The sequence below is a fragment of the Caloenas nicobarica genome, chromosome 5 (assembly GCF_036013445.1).
Source record: "Caloenas nicobarica isolate bCalNic1 chromosome 5, bCalNic1.hap1, whole genome shotgun sequence".
In the NCBI taxonomy this organism is placed as follows: Eukaryota; Metazoa; Chordata; class Aves; order Columbiformes; family Columbidae; genus Caloenas; species Caloenas nicobarica.
This window is the reverse complement of record NC_088249.1, coordinates 1,627,423-1,646,238: the sequence shown is the minus strand read 5'-3', so window position 1 is coordinate 1,646,238 and position 18,816 is coordinate 1,627,423. Positions and strand designations below refer to the sequence as shown.

At 45.3% G+C, this 18,816-nt stretch overlaps 1 protein-coding gene across 1 annotated transcript in view; it reads left to right on the top strand.

The window, feature by feature from the left end:
* The first annotated feature begins 601 nt into the window (after window positions 1-601).
* Window positions 602-18,816, top strand: part of SOS2 (SOS Ras/Rho guanine nucleotide exchange factor 2) — a 56,098-nt gene continuing 37,883 nt past the window's right edge. Inside the window, exons 1-3 of the mRNA XM_065635976.1 lie at window positions 602-996; window positions 12,603-12,728; window positions 15,762-15,893. Coding sequence (XP_065492048.1) covers window positions 910-996; window positions 12,603-12,728; window positions 15,762-15,893 — 345 coding nt within the window. The 5' untranslated portion in view covers window positions 602-909. The remainder of the gene's footprint in view (window positions 997-12,602; window positions 12,729-15,761; window positions 15,894-18,816) is intronic.

Below are 18,816 nucleotides of genomic sequence, written 5' to 3'. Positions count from 1 at the left end.
GGGTGGGTGTCAGAGGGTGACCAGACTCTGTTCAGTGGTGCCCAACGCCAGGGTGAGGGGCAACGGGCACAGACTGAAACACAGGAGGGTCCATGTGAACATGAGGAGAAACTTCTTTGCTGGGAGGTGCCAGAGCCTGGCCCAGGCTGCCCAGAGCGGGTGTGGAGTCTCCTTCTCTGGGACATTCAAACCCGCCTGGGATCCTGTGTGATCTGCTCTGGTGACCCTGCGTGAGCAGGGGGGTTGCACTGGGGATCTCCAGAGGTCCCTTCAGCCCCGCCGCTCCGAGGGGACCGGCTGAGCCGCCGTCCCGCCGCCGCGGCCGCACCCGCTGGGGAGGGAGGTGCCGTGGGACGGCCGTGTCCAGCATCGCAGCAAACAAGCGGCTAAGAGTTCAGGGTGGTAGCGTGATGCCACAGCTTCGCCCCACTCCAGATTCATTAATTAATTAATCACCCGCAGCCGCGCTGGGTGTGAGGAGGCGGCTGCGGGGGGTGGGGGCGGCGTGCGGGGTGTGCCGGCTCCGCCCCCGCGCGGCCGCCAGGGGGCGCCGCTGCCTGCAGGGGGCGGGGAGGGCGGCGGCGCATGCGCGCGGAGGGCGGCGGCGGTAGCGGGGCCGCAGCGAGCGGGGCCGACGCCGCCTCAGCCGCCGCCCCGTCAGCGCACGGCGAGCGGCCCCGGAGCCCGGCCCCTCCCGCGCCGGATGTGATGGCCGCCCGGGCGGGGGGGTGAGGAGCCGAGGCAGCGGCGGCTGAGAGCCCCAGCGCGGCCCGGCGCGGCCCTGACGAGCGCCGGCAGCGGCGGCTTCTCCTTCCCTCCCCTCAGCGCCCCCCATGCCCCGGGCGCCGTAGCCGGCCGGGGAGCGGCGAGGCGGGCGGCCCCGATGCGGAGGAGCCGGCGGCGGGCGCCATGCAGCCGCCGCCGCAGCCGTACGAATTCTTCGGCGAGGAGAACGGCCCGAAATGGCGGGGGCTCTTCGTGCCCGCCCTGCGCAAGGTCAGTCGGCCCGCCGGCGGCCAGGGAGGCGGCGGCACCCCCGGCCCTGCCCCGGGCTCCGGCGGGCGCGGGTGCCCGCCCCGCCTCAGCGGCTCCGGCGGGCTCCTCTGGGCCGCACGCCCGGTCCCCGGCCTGTCCCTTCCCCCCGTGTGCCGGCGGGGCTGAGGCGGCTCCGGAGGTTCTCCCGTCCAGCCCCTGCTCCGGCGGGGGCACCCCCGCTGCCCGGGCCCTAGGTGCGGAGTCCCCCACTCCTCTCCGAGGCTGCTCTGCCAGCAGTCCCGTTCCTGCCGCCTTAATTAGGCTGCTCGGTTTGAGGCTGCTGATGGTGTTATTGATTGGGTTCTGTGCTGTGGCAGGGCAGCCTCCCGGCACTTCCCCGGGGCGGTTCTCCTGACAGCTCCTCCAGGCTCCTTGTGACCTCCCAGGCGAGCTGCCCCGGTCCCCCCGGCCCTTGTCACCCCAGCCTGTCCATTCCATCGCTGCGAGAAAGTCGAGAGCTGTGGCGCAGGGTAAAGTCTCCCTGCGTTTTCTTAAGAGGGAGCAACAACTGCCCGCTGCATCAATGAGATAAGTGGTGTGGGAAACCGCTCAGCCCATCACAGGGGAGGGACTGATCTCCTTCTGATTTGTTTTGGGTAGCAGGGGAGTCCCCAGCCCGTCACCCTGAGGTGGGACACCCCGGGAGGAGGGGGAGTGGGTTAAATTGAGGCTGGTGGGACGTGGGGTGATGTTATTCTGCTGGGGGTCATTTGCTTGTTGCCTTTGCTTGTGGATGAGCAAAGCGTGAGGACCATTATATTACCAGAATAGCTGCTGATCTGATCTCTGGTGCTGGGCAGTACTGGCATACAAGTAATGCATGTGAGTGCTGGTTTGTCCTTTTTTTTTTCTCCCCAAGAATAGATTTAGAGATTTTTTTTTTTTTTTTTAATAATAAAAACCAAAGATTTGCATTTGGTTTGGGTCCCTGTGTCACTTGTATTAAAAGCTACTGAAGGCAGCTAAGTGGTCTTGTGGCTGGCATAAAAACCACTAATCGCCTGTCTGAAGAATCCTGGATTTTCTACTGTTTACTCTTGAATCTCCTCCTCGTCGGAGTTGCTTTCCAGTGTGTCTTTGTTCCTGACAGCTGGAGGTTGACAGAAAATGTCACCTTGACACCAACCAACATCCACCCAAATGTGAGGTATAGCTGTGTCGCTTTGACCAAAACGATTTCTTTAAAACTTCGGAGGTGGTTTCATCATTATAAAATACAAATAGTGTAAAAGTTGGTGGATTAGTGCTGCTATTACCAGTTCTTACTGTCTCTTTGCATTTGGTTTTGGTGAAAAGAAGCTGAGCAGGAATTAGACTTTCTAAACCAGAGGAGATAAATCAGTGATACCAGTGATGGCTTGTAAAAATTTGGAGTTGCTTATAGGCAGTTTCTTTTTTCTTCCTGGGAAAGTTCCTTGTCTGCAGTACCCACCCTTCAGCATGAAGCAATCCTGCTGTAATGTGCATTTATTTCATGAACACGCAGTATCAGTGAGTCAAAACAAAATTGTATCATTGTTCCAGTTATGGCAGTTGGGCTATGAGGGAGACGCTGTCAATTTTAATATATTCTTTAAAAGATCAAATGCCTTAATATGAACACTGGAAACTTTAAAACCAGAACATTTTAGTAAACTTATGGGTTGTTTTGTTTACATCTTGCACTTTCACTTTGATAATGAAGTGTGAGCATTTCCGTTGTTTATCGGGGAGCTGAAAAGTGTTGCACTGATTCCAAAGTGTGCATCAAAGCATCAGCTTTTGTTTGTTGCAGAACTTACAAAATGTTACCACAGTTTTCAAATAGTTTGTAATTTCTCTCTGAATAGGCTCAGAAATCCCCTTGGCAGCCAGTTCAGATACGATCTTTTCAAGCAGGATGCTTTTGTGAGGAAAATTTTAAAGTCTGAGCTTCAGGAACTTTTTTGTTAAACACCCGGAATAGAGTTTGTTGAACTTCTCAGCTGGGTTTTCATCGCAGGTAGTGCAGAGATAGGATTTTATTCGCCATTCTTGAAAGCATTTATTTTTAATGAATACTTCTTGTAGTAGAAAAAGAGGAAAGTTTTTGGTTTTCCTTGAGTTTGTTGAGGTGTGAGAAATCTTAATTCTAACATACAGAAAGCTGTGGAGCTGGAAAGTGAGCCAGCACAGTTCACTAACAATAGGTAGTATTTCCTTGCTTCTTGAGTTTGTAAGTCCACAACATGTTTTGAAGAGCTCAAGTCTCTTTCATTATCTATTCAGCAAGTTTAAGGTCACTTTTAAAATCAAAACACTTTCAGACACTTGCATTTACTTTAATTCTATGCAGCTGACACTTGGCAAATCACAAGTGAAAAAGAAAGAAGATCAAATACATCAGTTCTTAAATATGTTTTAAAAAGTGAGAATTATCTTTTGAACAGTATTCTGTATATGTTTAAGCACTTATATATTCTTAAGATTAGTAAATAATACTAAATCATACATACCAGAGCAAGTCTTTTGGGGAGGAAACAAAGCTAAACAGCAAGACATTATTAATGCAGATTTTTTTTTTAATTGTTTTTTAGTATTTAAGTCGCCACATCCTTAGCACTGACACCTTGCAATCTAGTAAATTGAAAATTTGAAAGTGGTTTAGTGTATTTCCTCTCCTACAGCTGATAGATGTGCAAGCATGTCCTTACTGTAAAACATTTGTTTTTCTTCGGTTGCTGTGCTGGAAGCCGCCTGAGTAGGAAGTGAACATAATGAAACTCGTTATAAAAGCCCCGTCAAAGTAAATGAATCAGAAGAAAACAGTATTTTTTTAATCTGGTTGCTGAGGTTACGGTTCCTTGAACTGCTGTTTGCAGTGAGTAAATCACTTCAAACAGATCCACGCTCTGAGCGTTATAAAGGCCTTTAATCTGGGAGCTGACTTGGGTTGGTGGAGGATCCCAATGTCTGTGGACAACTCCAGGTGCGTTTCCACGGCCCCTCTGGCGGGTTTGGGTCCTGGGGACAATGACACCGGGTGGCAGCAGCATTAGAGCTGGTGCTGGCTGGGGAGGGTGTTTTTGGAGGGGTGCGAGTCGGGGGTTTTCTCACCCCTTTCTCCGATAAAACCAGGACCCTATGGGGAGGGTGTTCTGCTGGGGTGGGTGCTGGAGGGGAAGGTGGTGTCGGGGACTTTGCCCTCTCCCCCTTTTCCATTTCGCTGGGTGTTCGTTGTTTGGTTTGTTTGGGTTTTTAGCTCTTTCTGGCCCAATGGCCTGTGTGGGGAAAGATGTCAAATGATGAAACGTGTTGCTAAAATTGGCATTTCAGTTTTGCAACTGGTGCCAAAGCTCGTTCTTGCTGGCCGGCAGCTTTCTTCCAGATGCAGCTTTCCAGAACTCGATTGATTTTGCAGGTTGATATCAATGCTTTGATGTCATATCTGTTAATCTTACACTGAGATTACAGGGGAGCCCCAAAAACTAGGCATGAATCTCTGTGGTAGCAGCTGAGTGTGTAAGACCCACTGAAGACCCCAGTTTTAATGTACTGGCCATTGTATTAAAAGCTTTTGGGAATTGTAATTTAAAACTTAATGCCAAATATCTCCCATTGCTACTTGGAACAAGTTTTGAAAATGAAACAGGTGACTCTAGACCTAGTATGTATTTTTTAAAAGAATACACAATGTGTCGTTGGACATGTATGTATGGATTTATTTGCCCTAACATCTTTCTTGTGTCCTTAGCATGCATTATCATTTGTGCATGCTCTAAGAAATTAAAAATATGTTTCTGTAAACAAGGGCTGTGTATTCAGTTGCTTGGTTCTTTGATTTTTTTTTTTCTAAATTAAACTCACAAGCATCTCATAGATATTATTGTTTTGATTTTTCCCCATTATCTACAAACAGAGGCCATTAAACAGTTAATACTCGCATTTGTGCAGGTGCTCCACGTGTTGGTGTAATCATGGCACTGTACACTATTTGCATTTCCTAAAACAATTCTGCTATTGCTCCGGACTACTCATCAAATTTCTGGAGCATGACTAAAGGGTTTATTCTTACCAAATGTTGCAGACAGAAATATAAAAGACCATTTTGAGGACATTTCGGAAGTTTACAGTGATTCAGTGCTTCTCTATATTTTAAAACAAGATCTTGTGTAGGATTGTGGTCCAGGTAAGTGCAGGGGCTGTCAGGGCACTTCACCTGCACATTTGCCATGGGTTTAGAGTTATTTAATACACTTTAGTGTCATTATAATGGCTTCTTATTTTATGCATTCTAATTTCATTAGCATCCATTATTATTTAATGCATTCTGATATCAGCTGTAAAGTTGCTTGTTATGATGTTTAAGAATAATAGTTATATGTAGTTTTGGAATCTTTGAGATCATTTGGCTTCTAATAATTATACTTGAGCTCTGAAGCAGATTTGCAGTTGCTACAAACATGAATGTGACATTCAGCATGGAAGAATTAAGGCAAGTGCTGGTGATATTAATTACCTGTGAAACACATAGACCCGCACAAGAGTTGTTGCCTCACAACACGGTGTCCACGATCCAGAGATGCTGGAGGTGGGAAAGGAGCAGGTCCCTGTGCAGGGGACACTACCAAGCCCCCTGTAAGCAAAGGATAATTCCTCCGACCTTTTTTATTCCCAGTGGTGTGTGGGTGTTGTTATAGGTTGGGTTTAGTCCCTTATAAGTGAGTAGGCTGGCTTTTTTCTGTTGTTCTTGCGTAAATATTCACTATCATAAATAAAATTTGGAACCAAAGGGACTGGTCCTTAAGCTCTTTTTTTTTTGTTGGTTTTTTTTGTTGTTGTTTTTTAACACCATTCAGCTTAAGTACCACAGTTGGCAAATGGTAATAGGAGAGTTTTCTCAGCCAGTGACATGAAATAAAAGAAGAAACACTTCCTACCCGTGTTGTTTAAATGAACATGGAAATGAGCATTTGTGGTGGCTTAAAGACTTACCAGGCTGACTAGTCCCGGGAAGAAAAAATAAACTGGACAATTTACTGCCACAATTCCCCTCACTCTTGGGCCTTTTTTCCCCTCGTGTGGCCGTCTCGCGCCTTTACACACCCCATAAACCGGGCACTGGGGGAACTGGACAGAATGTGCTGCTTTTTTCCCCATTTCACCCGTGTTCTGGAGCCGCTCACCTCTTGCTGTGTTCCTTTGTCTCTTCTCCTGCTCTCTCCAGTTTTTAACCTCTCTTTTCCTCCGTGCGCACTGCAAGCATTATCTAATCTCCTCGGGAGAAGCTTTTCTAATTACCTCACCAATTCCCTTTCTCCCAGGCTCTTCAGATGAGCTCTGTGCTGCCATTCCTTCAGCCCAACAGGTTCGTCATGTAAAAAAAAAATGTGCTGAGGACATATTTTCCCCATATTTATGGCCTCTCTACTCTCCTGACACTTCCCATATCTTTTCAATGTAATTTCCATGACCACCTGGTTCACAAAGCTGTAACTCCGACAGTCTTCCCTGTGTCCAAATTTAAGGTTTGGCCTTTAAAATTTTTAAGCAGTGTGTATCTTTGCTCTTTACCATTTATTGTTCCTTATTGTATCTTCACATCTGCCCACTTAAAATAGCACCTCAAAGCTCACTCTGCAGCTCCAAACTCTGCTGGCCTGTGTTCCTCGTGACTTAATTTTTATTTTAAAATCTTCTGAAAGAAAGATTGCAAAGTTCCCGGCCCGTTTGAATAATTCAGTGTGCCTGAGCGAGCGGTTCCTCTGGGGAAGGGTGTGATTTAAGAAGTGAGGAGCGGGCGCCGAGTTCAGAGCCCAGAGCAGCTCCCAGCCCAGGGAAATGATGTGTTGAAGAGTTGGGGGAGATTTATCAGCTGTTTGATCAAAGTGAGACGTGCTCGCAGTGATCGCCGTGCCAGCCGGGGGCTTTTCCTTCCGTATCACAGGGCAGAGGCTGTGCCTGGCTCGTTCAGGGCTTATCTCCATTTAAACAAGGCATTTTATATATATATAAAATGCAAATACTTATTTTTCCATCCATTTTAAAGATTAAAATATATGTGTACATATAAATATGCACACATTTGAGTTTCTCCTTGACTCTGCATAAAAGGACACGATGAACACAAGCCTGAAGTAATCGGTGATTTTGACATCAGCTGATGGATGAGGATGCACCCGAGATGCTTTTCATAGCTCACTTATTGTATTGTGAGAATATTTTGCTAACTGGGTGTCGAATGTTTAGAACTGCAGTGAAAATGGCTAAAATGCCATATGAAGATAAATTAAGTTCCGTTTTGCTTAAGACACTACTTCATATGGTTCCTCTGTCAGCATTTATTAGTTGGAGATGGGCCATCTAGAAATCGCTGTACTAGAAATAAAGTTAGAAATTAGTGCAGTTATTTTTAAAAAGTGGATGGTGTGTTTTTATTTGGGATAACTCTGGAAGCATTTAAATCTTTGTGGCTCTTTCTAAAGAATTATGCAGTAGTTATGCTTGAAAATTGAGAATACCAATGCTGAATAAGAGCATCCCAGGCTTTTAAGTTACTACATCTGGTTCCCCTTGTCCTCTAGAACATCATCCAGATGAGGGATTAAAAATGCCTTTGGAGCAGATGTTTTATGTTTCTAATGGGCAGTGTTATCTTGAGAAGATAAAAGATGAGAAGGAATAAAAGCCCGACCTAAAAAGAGACATTTGTTGACTTAATTTTTTTCCTTCTTCCTGACTTTGAGCATCTTGGTACAGGGCAAGATGCCACTTTCTCTGTATTTTCATCACCTCGAACACTCTGTATGGAAATACCGACAGTTGTTGGCCAGACCGTAACCCATCCGTGATAGTAAATATTGAACTTTTATATTCTAATTATTTTGCTTCCTCCCAAATGTGTTCCTCAAGTAAACAAAACAGCCTTATAAACTTGTACTTGTCCACTGATCTAGTATAACTGTGTTTTTACGAAGCAGGTAAAATATAAATTATGTCATGGTTTTGAATATAAGTAGAGAAGTGGGATATTGTCATCTTGTCTTTCAGGAATATGAATTTCTACGTTTGCGATGGTAAATGCTGCCTAATGACTCGATGTGCATGTTGTGGGTTTGGGATTTTTCTGTTGTTTGGTTTTTTAATGAACAATCTCTTGTTTTGCACATGTGGAACAACTGGAGCTTTCTGAGTATGTTTTTACTACCAAAATACATATATAATGAAAAAATATATTTAGGCAGTATAGCCAAACTGCTGGTTTGTCTCATTAGTACGGGCTAAAAAGAAGTTTGGCTCTATTATTTTTTCCCCCCTCAATTTTTTGTTGTTTCAGATACAACCCTTTGACCATTGCTTTTATACTCAGGACTTCTGAATTTCCCCAAGTCCAGATATTATTGAGAGTCAGACTTCATGTCAGACCTCCTGCAGTTCAAAATTCAGCTTGCCCTTAGGTTAGTTCTAAAAAAAAAAAGATCTGTTTGTTTCTAGTCCTAATACCGCTGAGCTCCTTGAGCAGTTTTCATCCTCATTTTAACAGACTTCTTCCCAGGGGCCTGTAAAGTCTATTAACATCTCGCTGAGAAGGAATTTTGAGCTGTTGGAGGGGTGGAAGAGTAGGGAGGAGTGAAAAAGAGGAGCAAAGGAAGGAGCAGTTTATGAACTGCCACCTAAAATAAAAGCCTGTCCCTCAGAAAGGCCTTAAGGCTGTGTTTAAATGCCGCACTTACGGGACTTGTACCTGTCATTTTATTTCTGTTCCTTGGAACGGCTTGTGAAGGAATGATCCGATATGAATGACACAGTAAAAAATAGTCCTGCTAATCTTAATCTCCCTCTTCAATGACTTCAAGCACTCCACTTGGGTGGTCTCAGAGATCAAATACGTAAAAAAATCTGATGCCTCTGACACCTTCTGCTCAGAGGTCTTGCAGCAGAGCTCTCGCTGGTCAGTGCAACATGTGGATTGAGATATTTTGACCCCTGAAGGAAGAAACATGTCCTCAGTAATTCCTCCTGCTTTTTCCATACAATCAGTGTTTTATCAGACTCTCCTTGCTTTTCTAGCCTTTTCGCTCAGGGTTGAGGTGAATGCTGTAAAGAGAAGCGTTTTCTCCTTGCTACAGCGGCATCTGGTTTGGTCAGCGGGTGCACAGCTTTTGTAACTTCTTGTTTTGCTATGAAAAACAGTGTCTTGCTGTGGAATTGCTTTTTTTCCTCAGTAACGGCACTTACGCCAAAATAACTTCTCCTCGAGCCAGAGACCACATGGGACCTTCCATTTCAAATGGAAGCTGATTTCTAAGTCCTCTGGGAAGAGTCGTCTCAACCAAGAATTGTTGGTGGTTTTGCTCCTTTCGAAGCAAACTTGACTCCAGTACTTCTGTTTGTGTTCATTGTGTGAAGCTGAGGTTCTCGGACAGGGTTTGAAGATGCTCCTCTGCTCGTCCTCAACCCTGTCAGATATTCAGAGTCTGGTGTGAGCTTTTTAGGCCTGTGAACTGCAGTTAGTCACAAGCAAAGTCATTTTCTTTGTGGCAGGGATGTCTGTTTTTAAAAGGAGTGACCCTCGTGAGAGGAGAACGGCTGTGATCTGATACGGAAAATGAGAGTTCCCCATCTCTTTGTACGGGGAGCAGAGCTTCCCTCTCATCTTACAGTTCCTCTTCTTGTCATTTCTGAGCATCATTAAGGGTTCATTGTGGGGGAAATATCTTTATTTCCTAGCTAGCTCGTGCTTTTTCTGCAGTAGCGCTCGTGTCAGAGACATGGCGGGACCTTAACTCGACGCTTCCTGGTTTCCCATTGTTTTGTGAATTAAACTCGTGTTCAGGAAGAACATGAAACACACTGACTATTGTTGAAAACCTGCAGGCTTAAGTGTTTTCAAGGAGTGGTTTTGGTTTTCTTGGGGTTTGTTTCTTTCAGTAGTACTCAGCTGTGCAACAGTTACATGAAGAAGAGGTTTGAGGTGCAGAAAACTAAATGATACAGGGCTGTACAAAAACTCTGTAGCAAAACCGGACAGCTGGATTAGAAGCAGAACGTGTATTCCCTTCTCTCTTAGTGCACAGCAGCTTTATTTACGTGTTTCTTTGCCTGTGCTTTTCCAGAAAGGGTACCAGTGCAGAATTAAGCATTAGAAATGTGTGTTGTTGCCTGGGTGGACGTCTCTCCCTGGGTATCGTGTAGGAGCTCCCATGGTTGGCAGAGTCTGTTCACCACCACTGTGTAATATCTTAATTATCAATCCCACTACAATCAGCACCAGTGTATGTTTTCATGTTTTTGGTGTGTGTCTCCCTTCCCTGAGGCATTTGGGTTCCCATTGTTGGTACGTCTGGTCCCTGTCTGTGCTGCCCGTCCTTGAGCAGTGCCTTGGTAGGCTACTCCGTTCATGTCGTCACCTCTGTGTCCGGGATGTTGAAGATGTACAGCAGCAGCTCCTTCACAGAATCACAGGGCAGCTGGGGTTGAAGGGACTTCTGGAGATCCCCCAATCCAACCCCCCTGCTCATGCAGGGTCACCAGAGCAGATCACACAGGATCCCAGGCGGGTTTGAATGTCTCAGAGAAGGAGACTCCACACCCGCTCTGGGCAGCCTGGGCCAGGCTCTGGCACCTCCCAGCAAAGAAGTTTCTCCTCATGTTCAGATGGACCCTCCTGTGTTTCAGTCTGTGCCCGTTGCCCCTCACCCTGTCATTGGGCACCACTGAACAGAGTCTGGTCCATCCTCTTGACACCCACCCTGAGATATTGATCCCATTGATCAGATCCCTCTCAGCTTCTCTTCTCCAGCTGAACAGCCCCAGCTCTCTCAGTGTCTCCTCATCAGAAAGATGCTCCAGACCCTTCAGCATCTTTGTGTCCCGCTGCTGGACCCCCTCCAGTAATTCCTTGTCCTTCATAAACTGGGGAGCCCAGAACTGGACCCAGAACTGCAGCTGTGTCCTCACCAGGGCAGAGCAGAGGAGGAAGAACAACCTCCTTCGACCTGCTGGCCACGCTTTTCCTAATGCCCCTCCTACTGGTCTCCTCTATGCATCTTCGCTTTGTCTCCTTACCTGTTGGCCGTGCTGGCTCTTCCTCTCTCCTCCCTTGGAGCTGTGGGGGCAAAGCCCAGTCCTGTCCCCCCAGTTTCAGCCCACAGCAGGAGATGGAGCAGCGAGCGGTTCCTTGCGGTGGCTCCAGGACAGCTCTGCCCACCTTCCTTTGACTGAGGGGAAGGAAGCCGGCCAGACACCTGCCTTCCTTCTTGGGCTTGTGTCTGCACCATCTACAAAAGCCGCCAGGGCCGCTACTTGAGTTACCCCCAAGGTAGTGGTATGGAATTATGAATTCCTCTATTTGGAGGAAGCTCTCAGAGCTCCGTTGTCTCCGGAGGAAGGAGTTGCCTGGATTTCAGAGGATCAGAGTTTGACCCGAAGATGTTCTTGTCTTCCCCCAAGAAACTCCCAATCCATTTGTCTTGTGTTTGGAACCACGTACAGAATGCCAATGTAACTATGTAAGATTCCTTTTTGGAGGCGATTAACATATCGTTTGTATGGGGAGAGTAGGGAATTTCCCTGGATTGTATTACTTACAAATCTTTTGGCTACAGTTTAAGATCTCATTAGTGCTTTCCTGACTGAGAGGCTGCCAGGGAAAACTGAGTATCTAGACTAACTCTTGAGTGCTTTTTTTTTTTTTTTTTTTACGGTGGGATTGGTGTTTGGTTTTGGGGGATTTTTAGCAGGAAAACAGCCACGCTGGACCAGGATGAGTTAGTTGTGGCCCTTAAGCTGACGTTGCCTGTTCCAGGTTGTCTGGTCTAGCTCAGCCTTGGAAACTCTCAGCCTTGGAAACTAAAGCTGTGATTAACCTCCATGAAGGGAGGTAAAAGGCGTTATCCTGCCTTGCGTTAGGGGGAGGTGGAAGTCAGCTTTTCTTGCAGCGCATTTCCTAGTCTTGACACTTGTATTTTGACTCATGATTTTCCTTAGGTCCCTCTTGCTTTTGTATTTCATCTCTCTCATGCCGCAGACAGCGTTTCATGTTCTAGTTAGGTTTTTTTTTAGTTCTGAGGCATCCCAGAGAATTGTTCCTGCCCTTTTCCTGTGTTGTGGCCGTGACTTTTTATTGCCACAGGTTTTAACAGTACATTAGTTCAGTTCCCTGCCAGACTGGTTGGTTCTCTTACCCCAGAGTACTTATTTGGTCTTTTCCTCTGGTGGGTCCATGTTCCTCCTCTGCTCACGGTCACCCAGTACTCACTAGCAGGGTTAGTAACATAACTGTGTGTTACTCATTCTGTGGATGAATAACTGCAGAATTACCCACAGCGATTGTTTTCGATGCATCACTGGCAGAAATCTGCCTTGACTTGAAATTCCTTCCCTACCATCAAGGCCAACCGCTTGGGTTTTAATTGAACAGAGACGCCAGCTTTGCAGGAGTAGGAATTGCCACCTTAACTACATAGGAAAACTTGTGGGAAATAACTGGACATGTGTGAATTTGCAGCACCACAGTACAGAGCTGCCCTACTTTTTTTCCAATTCTTTATTCTGTACAATTTTAAATGGGGGGGAAAAACCCTAATTCTTTTATTTCTTTTGGACAGGTTCAGCAACAGGTTCATCCAAACCTTTCAGCAAAAGAAGATTCCCTCTATTACATTGAAGAGTTGATACTTCAGCTGCTAAACAAACTATGCATCGCTCAGCCACGGACGGTCCAAGACGTAGAGGTAAGAGCAGATACTGGAAAAGCAAGTGCTTGCTTGCAGAATCACTAAAAGGAACAAAGGTATTTCGAGCAGTGCAGATGGATGTTAAAGCAAGGTGAATCTGAAGAGCAGAGCCTGGTAATACTAAAAGATTATATAGTATTCAGATTTCACAAAGCAGACTTAATTGGAAACTCATTTCCCTGTACAGGGCTTCAGAATAGAAATGGTGGGAATCTTTTTGTTTCAGCGTTATTTTTATAAATGCACAGTACTTCAGAGGATTTTCTGCTGCTCAAATGCACCTTAGGCTTAAGGATGTTGCGTGCTGTCCTACTACTTGACAGAAATATACAGCAAAAAGGGAATAATGGAATGAAAGGTTACTGTTGTTAGGCCTGGATTGTGCAGCTGAGGGAATAGAGTTGTATGTTCCTGGAACTTTATTGAACTCACTGAGGCTCTTGTATTATTGCAGCAGTCTGCTTTTGTGTCATCGCGTACAGAATGAGGGCTTTAATGGAGTGCGCGGCAGTCTGCAGTCAAGAGGGAGAAAGTGCTTTCATGGAGCTCCGGCCCCTTGTAGCTTTGTAGAGTATTAATTTTACATCAATCTATATGCGTAGGATTTTCAGCCTAAACCAAAATGAAGTCCTTGTCTAATATTCTGGATGTGTGTCATGGAAATAAAGAATATATGTATGTATTTATTTACAAAATAATTGCTTGAGGGGTTTTAGATTCCTATTAGATGCAGTAATTGCCCTTTATTCAGCATTGAGTTAATTCATTAATCATAAACAGAAATTAATAATTAATGTATTTTGTAATACTGATGCATAAAGATTATAGTATGACTAAATAAAAGCAAAATGTAATAGTCCCTTAATAGCTCTGCAGCCTGTTAACTACCTTGAGTCTGGATTTGAACTTTGGATGTGGAGCTGAGAAATAACTGTATTCGTTCTCCAGTTCTCAGCTGATCAAACCCTTCAGCACACGGGATAGTTTGAGAGAGCGGTGGTTATTGTACACATTGACTCCAGAGATTTCTGCTTCTGAGTCATGAGATGATACAATTACCCAGTGCATGTATGAATTAATAATTTTCATTGGGTATGTGTGTACTGTGTGCAGAACTGCACACAATACAGGCAACATTCTGAGATAACCGGCAGCTCTCTGAATTGTATTTATGAATATCACAGCAGACACTAAATCCCTGCGTGTTGTATTTTGAATATACCTGGCATTTAAAAGCTATGAATGCTATAACAGTTATTCAATTTAAAAACACAGAGCTAGGTTGAAATAGTGGTAACAGGTTCCCCAAAACATTATTGTTCTGTAGGTAAATAAATCCAGACTCTTCCAGAGCGGGGAAAGTAGAATTCGGTTTTGTGTTGCAAGTTGTTGGTGAGATTGTACCACCAACAGGCATCCGAGATCAACGAATCAAGGCTTCTGGCTCTGCTCCTCAGCTGCTTTTAGCTGTTAGGAAAAACCAGGAGAGCTGTGATCTCTAAAGTTTATCGTGCGGATATTTCCACAACGCCTAGAGTTAATGGAGCTATTTGTGCGTAATATTATACTGAAGTATTTGCAAGATTCAAGGTCTAAAATCCCAAATTGTAAAGGTTTTATAAATAGAAAAAGCCCTTCAAATCATTCCCAACAAAACCCTGGGAACCAGTGAGGTCGGAGCGCAGAAGGCGGGTGTTACTGGTGAACTGTTGAGCTGAAAACTGCTGAATGACACGTTACATCCATTTTACGGGCGATCTCCTGGTAGAATCTCAAGGAAGGTTGGTTTTGGTGGAACAGCCCAGAGCTTTCGACCGATACCCAGGAGGAGTGGTCCCTGTGTGTTTACCTGCACAGACGGCTGGTGCCGAAAGCTGAGCGTTAAATGGCCATGTGCGAATATTTAAAAGCTGCCTCAGAAGACCTCAGGCCTCCTGTTCAATTTCAAGATACGTGCAGAAATATTTTTCTCAAAGGGACACATAGATTTCACCATTTTTTCTTTGGATCATTCTTCAGCTCGTCTATAAAACCTCGAAGGGTTGTCATCCTCATTGTGGCCCAGGTTATGGGTCCAAAGCAGAGACTGGGGGTGGCACCACAGCTGCTCAGGGATGCCACGTGGAGTAGGGACATGGTAGTGGGCTGTGTAGCAGCAAGTGATGGCTACTCCCCCCGAGCTATCTAACGTAAATCTGTTTTTCCAAAATTATGTAAGGAGCGGTCATCAGAGTTCAGTTTAGACTCGTTTTTCCAGCATTGAATTCCCCAGCTGGCAGGGGCTGCAGCGAGGGGCCTGGAGAACTTAGTGGAAAGCAGGGCTGGAGTGTTCCATGTGTTCACAAACTGCTGCCCAAAGGACTTGCTTCTGTTGGGGGGGTTGTCTCGCCTGTTAAAATGGGAATTTATATATAAGTGACCTGAAATTGCCTCCAGTTTACCACAGCAAACTGTAAACTGCAGCCACAGTCACTGGCCATGCAGTGGGGAAGATGCTCCTGTGTGGGCTTGTGGAGCCCAAAGTGTTAAGCCAGACTTCTCATTAATCACAACCCTCCTCCCTGTTAGAAGATCCTGCACTTGTTTTTCTTCATTTCTGCCATAAACTTGATTCTGATGTAGGACAAGTTACACTCTGGACTTTTATGAAACAGGAACAGTAACAACTTGGTTTTTTTCCTTTAGACTGTAAACTATTTAGTATTTCCTGATGTTGTTTATATTTTGGGCTCCTGGTCTCAGCTGAGGTTTCTTGGTGCTCTTGTGATGTAAAGATCATCGAGTGGAGTCATTTTAGGAGACTGGAAGGAGTTCTTCGTGCTTAGGGAAGGGAGGTTGTTTGGGATTATTGAAAAGAGTGAAGCTGAGTTAGGTAAGAAGGAGAGAACAGTTAGGAAAACGCATTACAAATACTGAGGAGGAGGATAATTGTCTATACTGCAGGGGAAGTAATTTGCTGTTTTGTTTTTTTTTTCCAACTTCTCTTTGATTACTGCGGTTAATCTAAGTGCACTCGTTATGTTTGGACAGGAGCGCGTTCAAAAGACATTTCCTCATCCAATAGACAAGTGGGCGATTGCTGATGCGCAGTCTGCTATAGAGAAACGAAAAAGAAGAAACCCTCTCCTGCTGCCTGTGGACAAAATACATCCTTTATTAAAGGTACTTAACCCAACAACCTGATGACTGCTGCTTCTGCCCACCACACACCCTCCAGCATAACCTTTAAAGTATTTCTTTAGTTTGTGTGAAATTAGGTACCTAAGTTTCTCATATTGACTGAAAGAGTAAAGAGTCACCGTAGAACAGGATGAATATGTTGTATTGTGTAATAAATGTAGGTCCTTAAATTCATCATGTTCTAGATGTTAGTGTGTTATATATTACTCTGCTTTGAAACATGACTAGTTAGTTTTTAACATAAATAAACCCCAAACAAACTCAAATACCTTACCTACTTCAGTAGCACTGTTTTAGTGCCTTTATTTGTTTGAAAATGCTGTAGAAGCCAAAATAGAAGAGAGAACAAGTAGATCCTGTTCTTTGTATACTGTCAACTAAGATGTGTGTCAATGTCCTTTCAGTTACTGTTGAATGTCACTGATGCCTTGGGTTTAAAATCACTAGATCTGCAAAGGTGTAAAAGGGACCTAATAAAGACTTTATTGTTGGTGGGTTTTGAGGAGGAGAGTGGCCATCTCAGTTTTTAGATGTCACATTAATTATAACAGGTTGTCGTGTCAGGAATTCTTACACGGCTTTGATTCAGCAGCAGTTTAGGGTTTACTAATACATTGGGGGGAAGTTACAAGGATAGGTTATGTAGTTACTAATAGCACTTAATCATCAGCCAGTTTAACAGCAATTCAATGAAATTTGTTACAATAAAAATAGCAACTTAGTTAAAAGTTAGTAAACGGTAAGGTCCAGGCTAAACTTACAGCAGGGTTTTCTTAACTAAGAGACACAAGAAAGGTAAATTACACACAGGTGAATAGACAGACAAGACGGTTGTACAGTTAAACTGCACAGCTACGCACAGACGGGGTTAACCTGTGGAGTAGTAGCAGTGGTAGGAATTGGGGAAATGTTAAGTTGCATCCCGCCCTGTGTAGTAAATTCTGCACCGTACGTGCGTCTCAGCTGTGGGTGCGGAATGGACTGTAGTTCCCATGTTGATGAGCACAAATAAAGGCAGTGAGGGTCTGCACCTCGTGCATCAGGTGCGTTGGCATGTGAACAGAGTTGGGTTCGTGCTGATGATGATGACTCCTGTGAGCAAATGAGCGATCCTGCGGTGAACCCCATCTCCGGGAGCTGTGCTGGTATCCTACCCAGTACCGTTGCTGGGCAGGAACAACAATACAAGTCTCGGTGGGTTTTTCTGGACAGGTTACCCCTTAGTGGCTCGACTTGTTTAACTGCTGGGACTAAAGACAAAAGTTAGTTTTCCCATTCAGGGTACCTCTTTTCTGTCCCAGTGACTGCTGTTGAGCTGAATAATAAAGGTCTCTTTGGTCCATCAGGGCCGGTTTGAAATAGGCAACAGTGAGTACAGCGTTCAACAAAACCCCATTTGACTGTAATAAGGTCGTGAGGGTGTACTGGTCCCAATGACTGATATGTGTTTATTTCCTGTATTAGAGTTTTGACTGCCTCTTCAAGCTGGTGAAGGGGCTGGAGCACAAGGGTGATGAGAGCAGCTGAGGGAGCTGGGGGTTCAGCTGGAGAACAGGAGCTGAGGGGAGACCTTCTGATCTCTGAACTGCCTGAAAGGAGCTTGGAGCCAGGGGGGGTTGGGCTCTGCTCCCCAGGAACAAGCGCCAGGACCAGAGGAAACGGCCTCAAGTTGCACCAGGGGAGGTTGAGGTTGGATCTTGGGAACAATTTCTTCCCCAAAGGGCTGTGGGGCATTGGAACAGGCTGCCCAGGGCAGTGCTGGAGTCACCATCCCTGGAGGGGTTGGACAGACGGACATGAGGTTCTCAGGGATGTGGGTCAGTGCCAGGGGTGGGGTAACGGTTGGACTCGATGATCTTGAGGGTCTTTTCCAACCAAAATGATTCTATGATTTATGTTCTGCGTTCCATTTTCACAGTTTTACTTTTCATAAAAGTCGATAAGGTGGGCGAGCAATGATAGAAAATCCAGGTTACATGTTTTCTCCAGTATTCTAAAGTACTTATAAATTGTTGTAATTCTTTATTAGATTAGATTCGTAGTTGTTCTGTTTTGCTTAGGGTGCCTGGTGGAATCACAGCACTACCTGCAATCCATCAAGCGCCTAAAAATTTTGACGTCCTTCAGGTGGAATTTCGCTTTCTTTGCTGTCTGGGTCACATGCCCAGCTTCTCCGCTTTCTGCTGTGTTAGTATTGGGATTCGTGCTCCTGTGTCTATTAGAAATTTTACTAATTTTCGTCAAGGACCAACTGGAATTAAATCTAAGGACCTCTTTCATTAGCCACCGGTACGTGTCCACTCACCGGATGGACAGGCCCCGTTGTTGTCCTGGCGCTCTTTGTTTTTTGGTCTCATGTTTTGCAGTTCGTTTCCAAGGGAGGGGAAAGGGTCATCACATTTTCTCTGAGTGGTGATTGCGCCAGAGCACTTGGAACATGCTCTCCCCTTCCGCCATCGTTGCATTTTTTGGAACACTTGAATTAGATTTAGGATTACGCTCATAGGCTCTCTGTGAATGGCGGCCTTAGGAACGCCTGATGCTAAGGCTTTTCTTTGTAGTTCATTTCTTTCTTCCTGGACGATTGTCGATTAATGGACTCCGGTCCGTGAGGGTCACTCTGGGGTGTTTGTTTAACCTGTCTAACATTTTTATTTGTTATTTTTTGTTCCACCGGTTATATCATCCCATCCCATTTCTCATCCATGATTTATGATGTCGTGGGTTAATTCTGCCCAGGTGGGGAGATGTCTTAATGCTCTTGGTGTGGCATTGCCGTCAGCCTCTATGGCTAAAAGAGCGTTATATTCAGTATCTCTTTTAATTTCCTCTCATTTTGCAATGAGGTAAGGTTTCAGAGCAGCTGGGGCTCCCCCGATTAATGGGTTTGTGTGGCAAAGTCTAC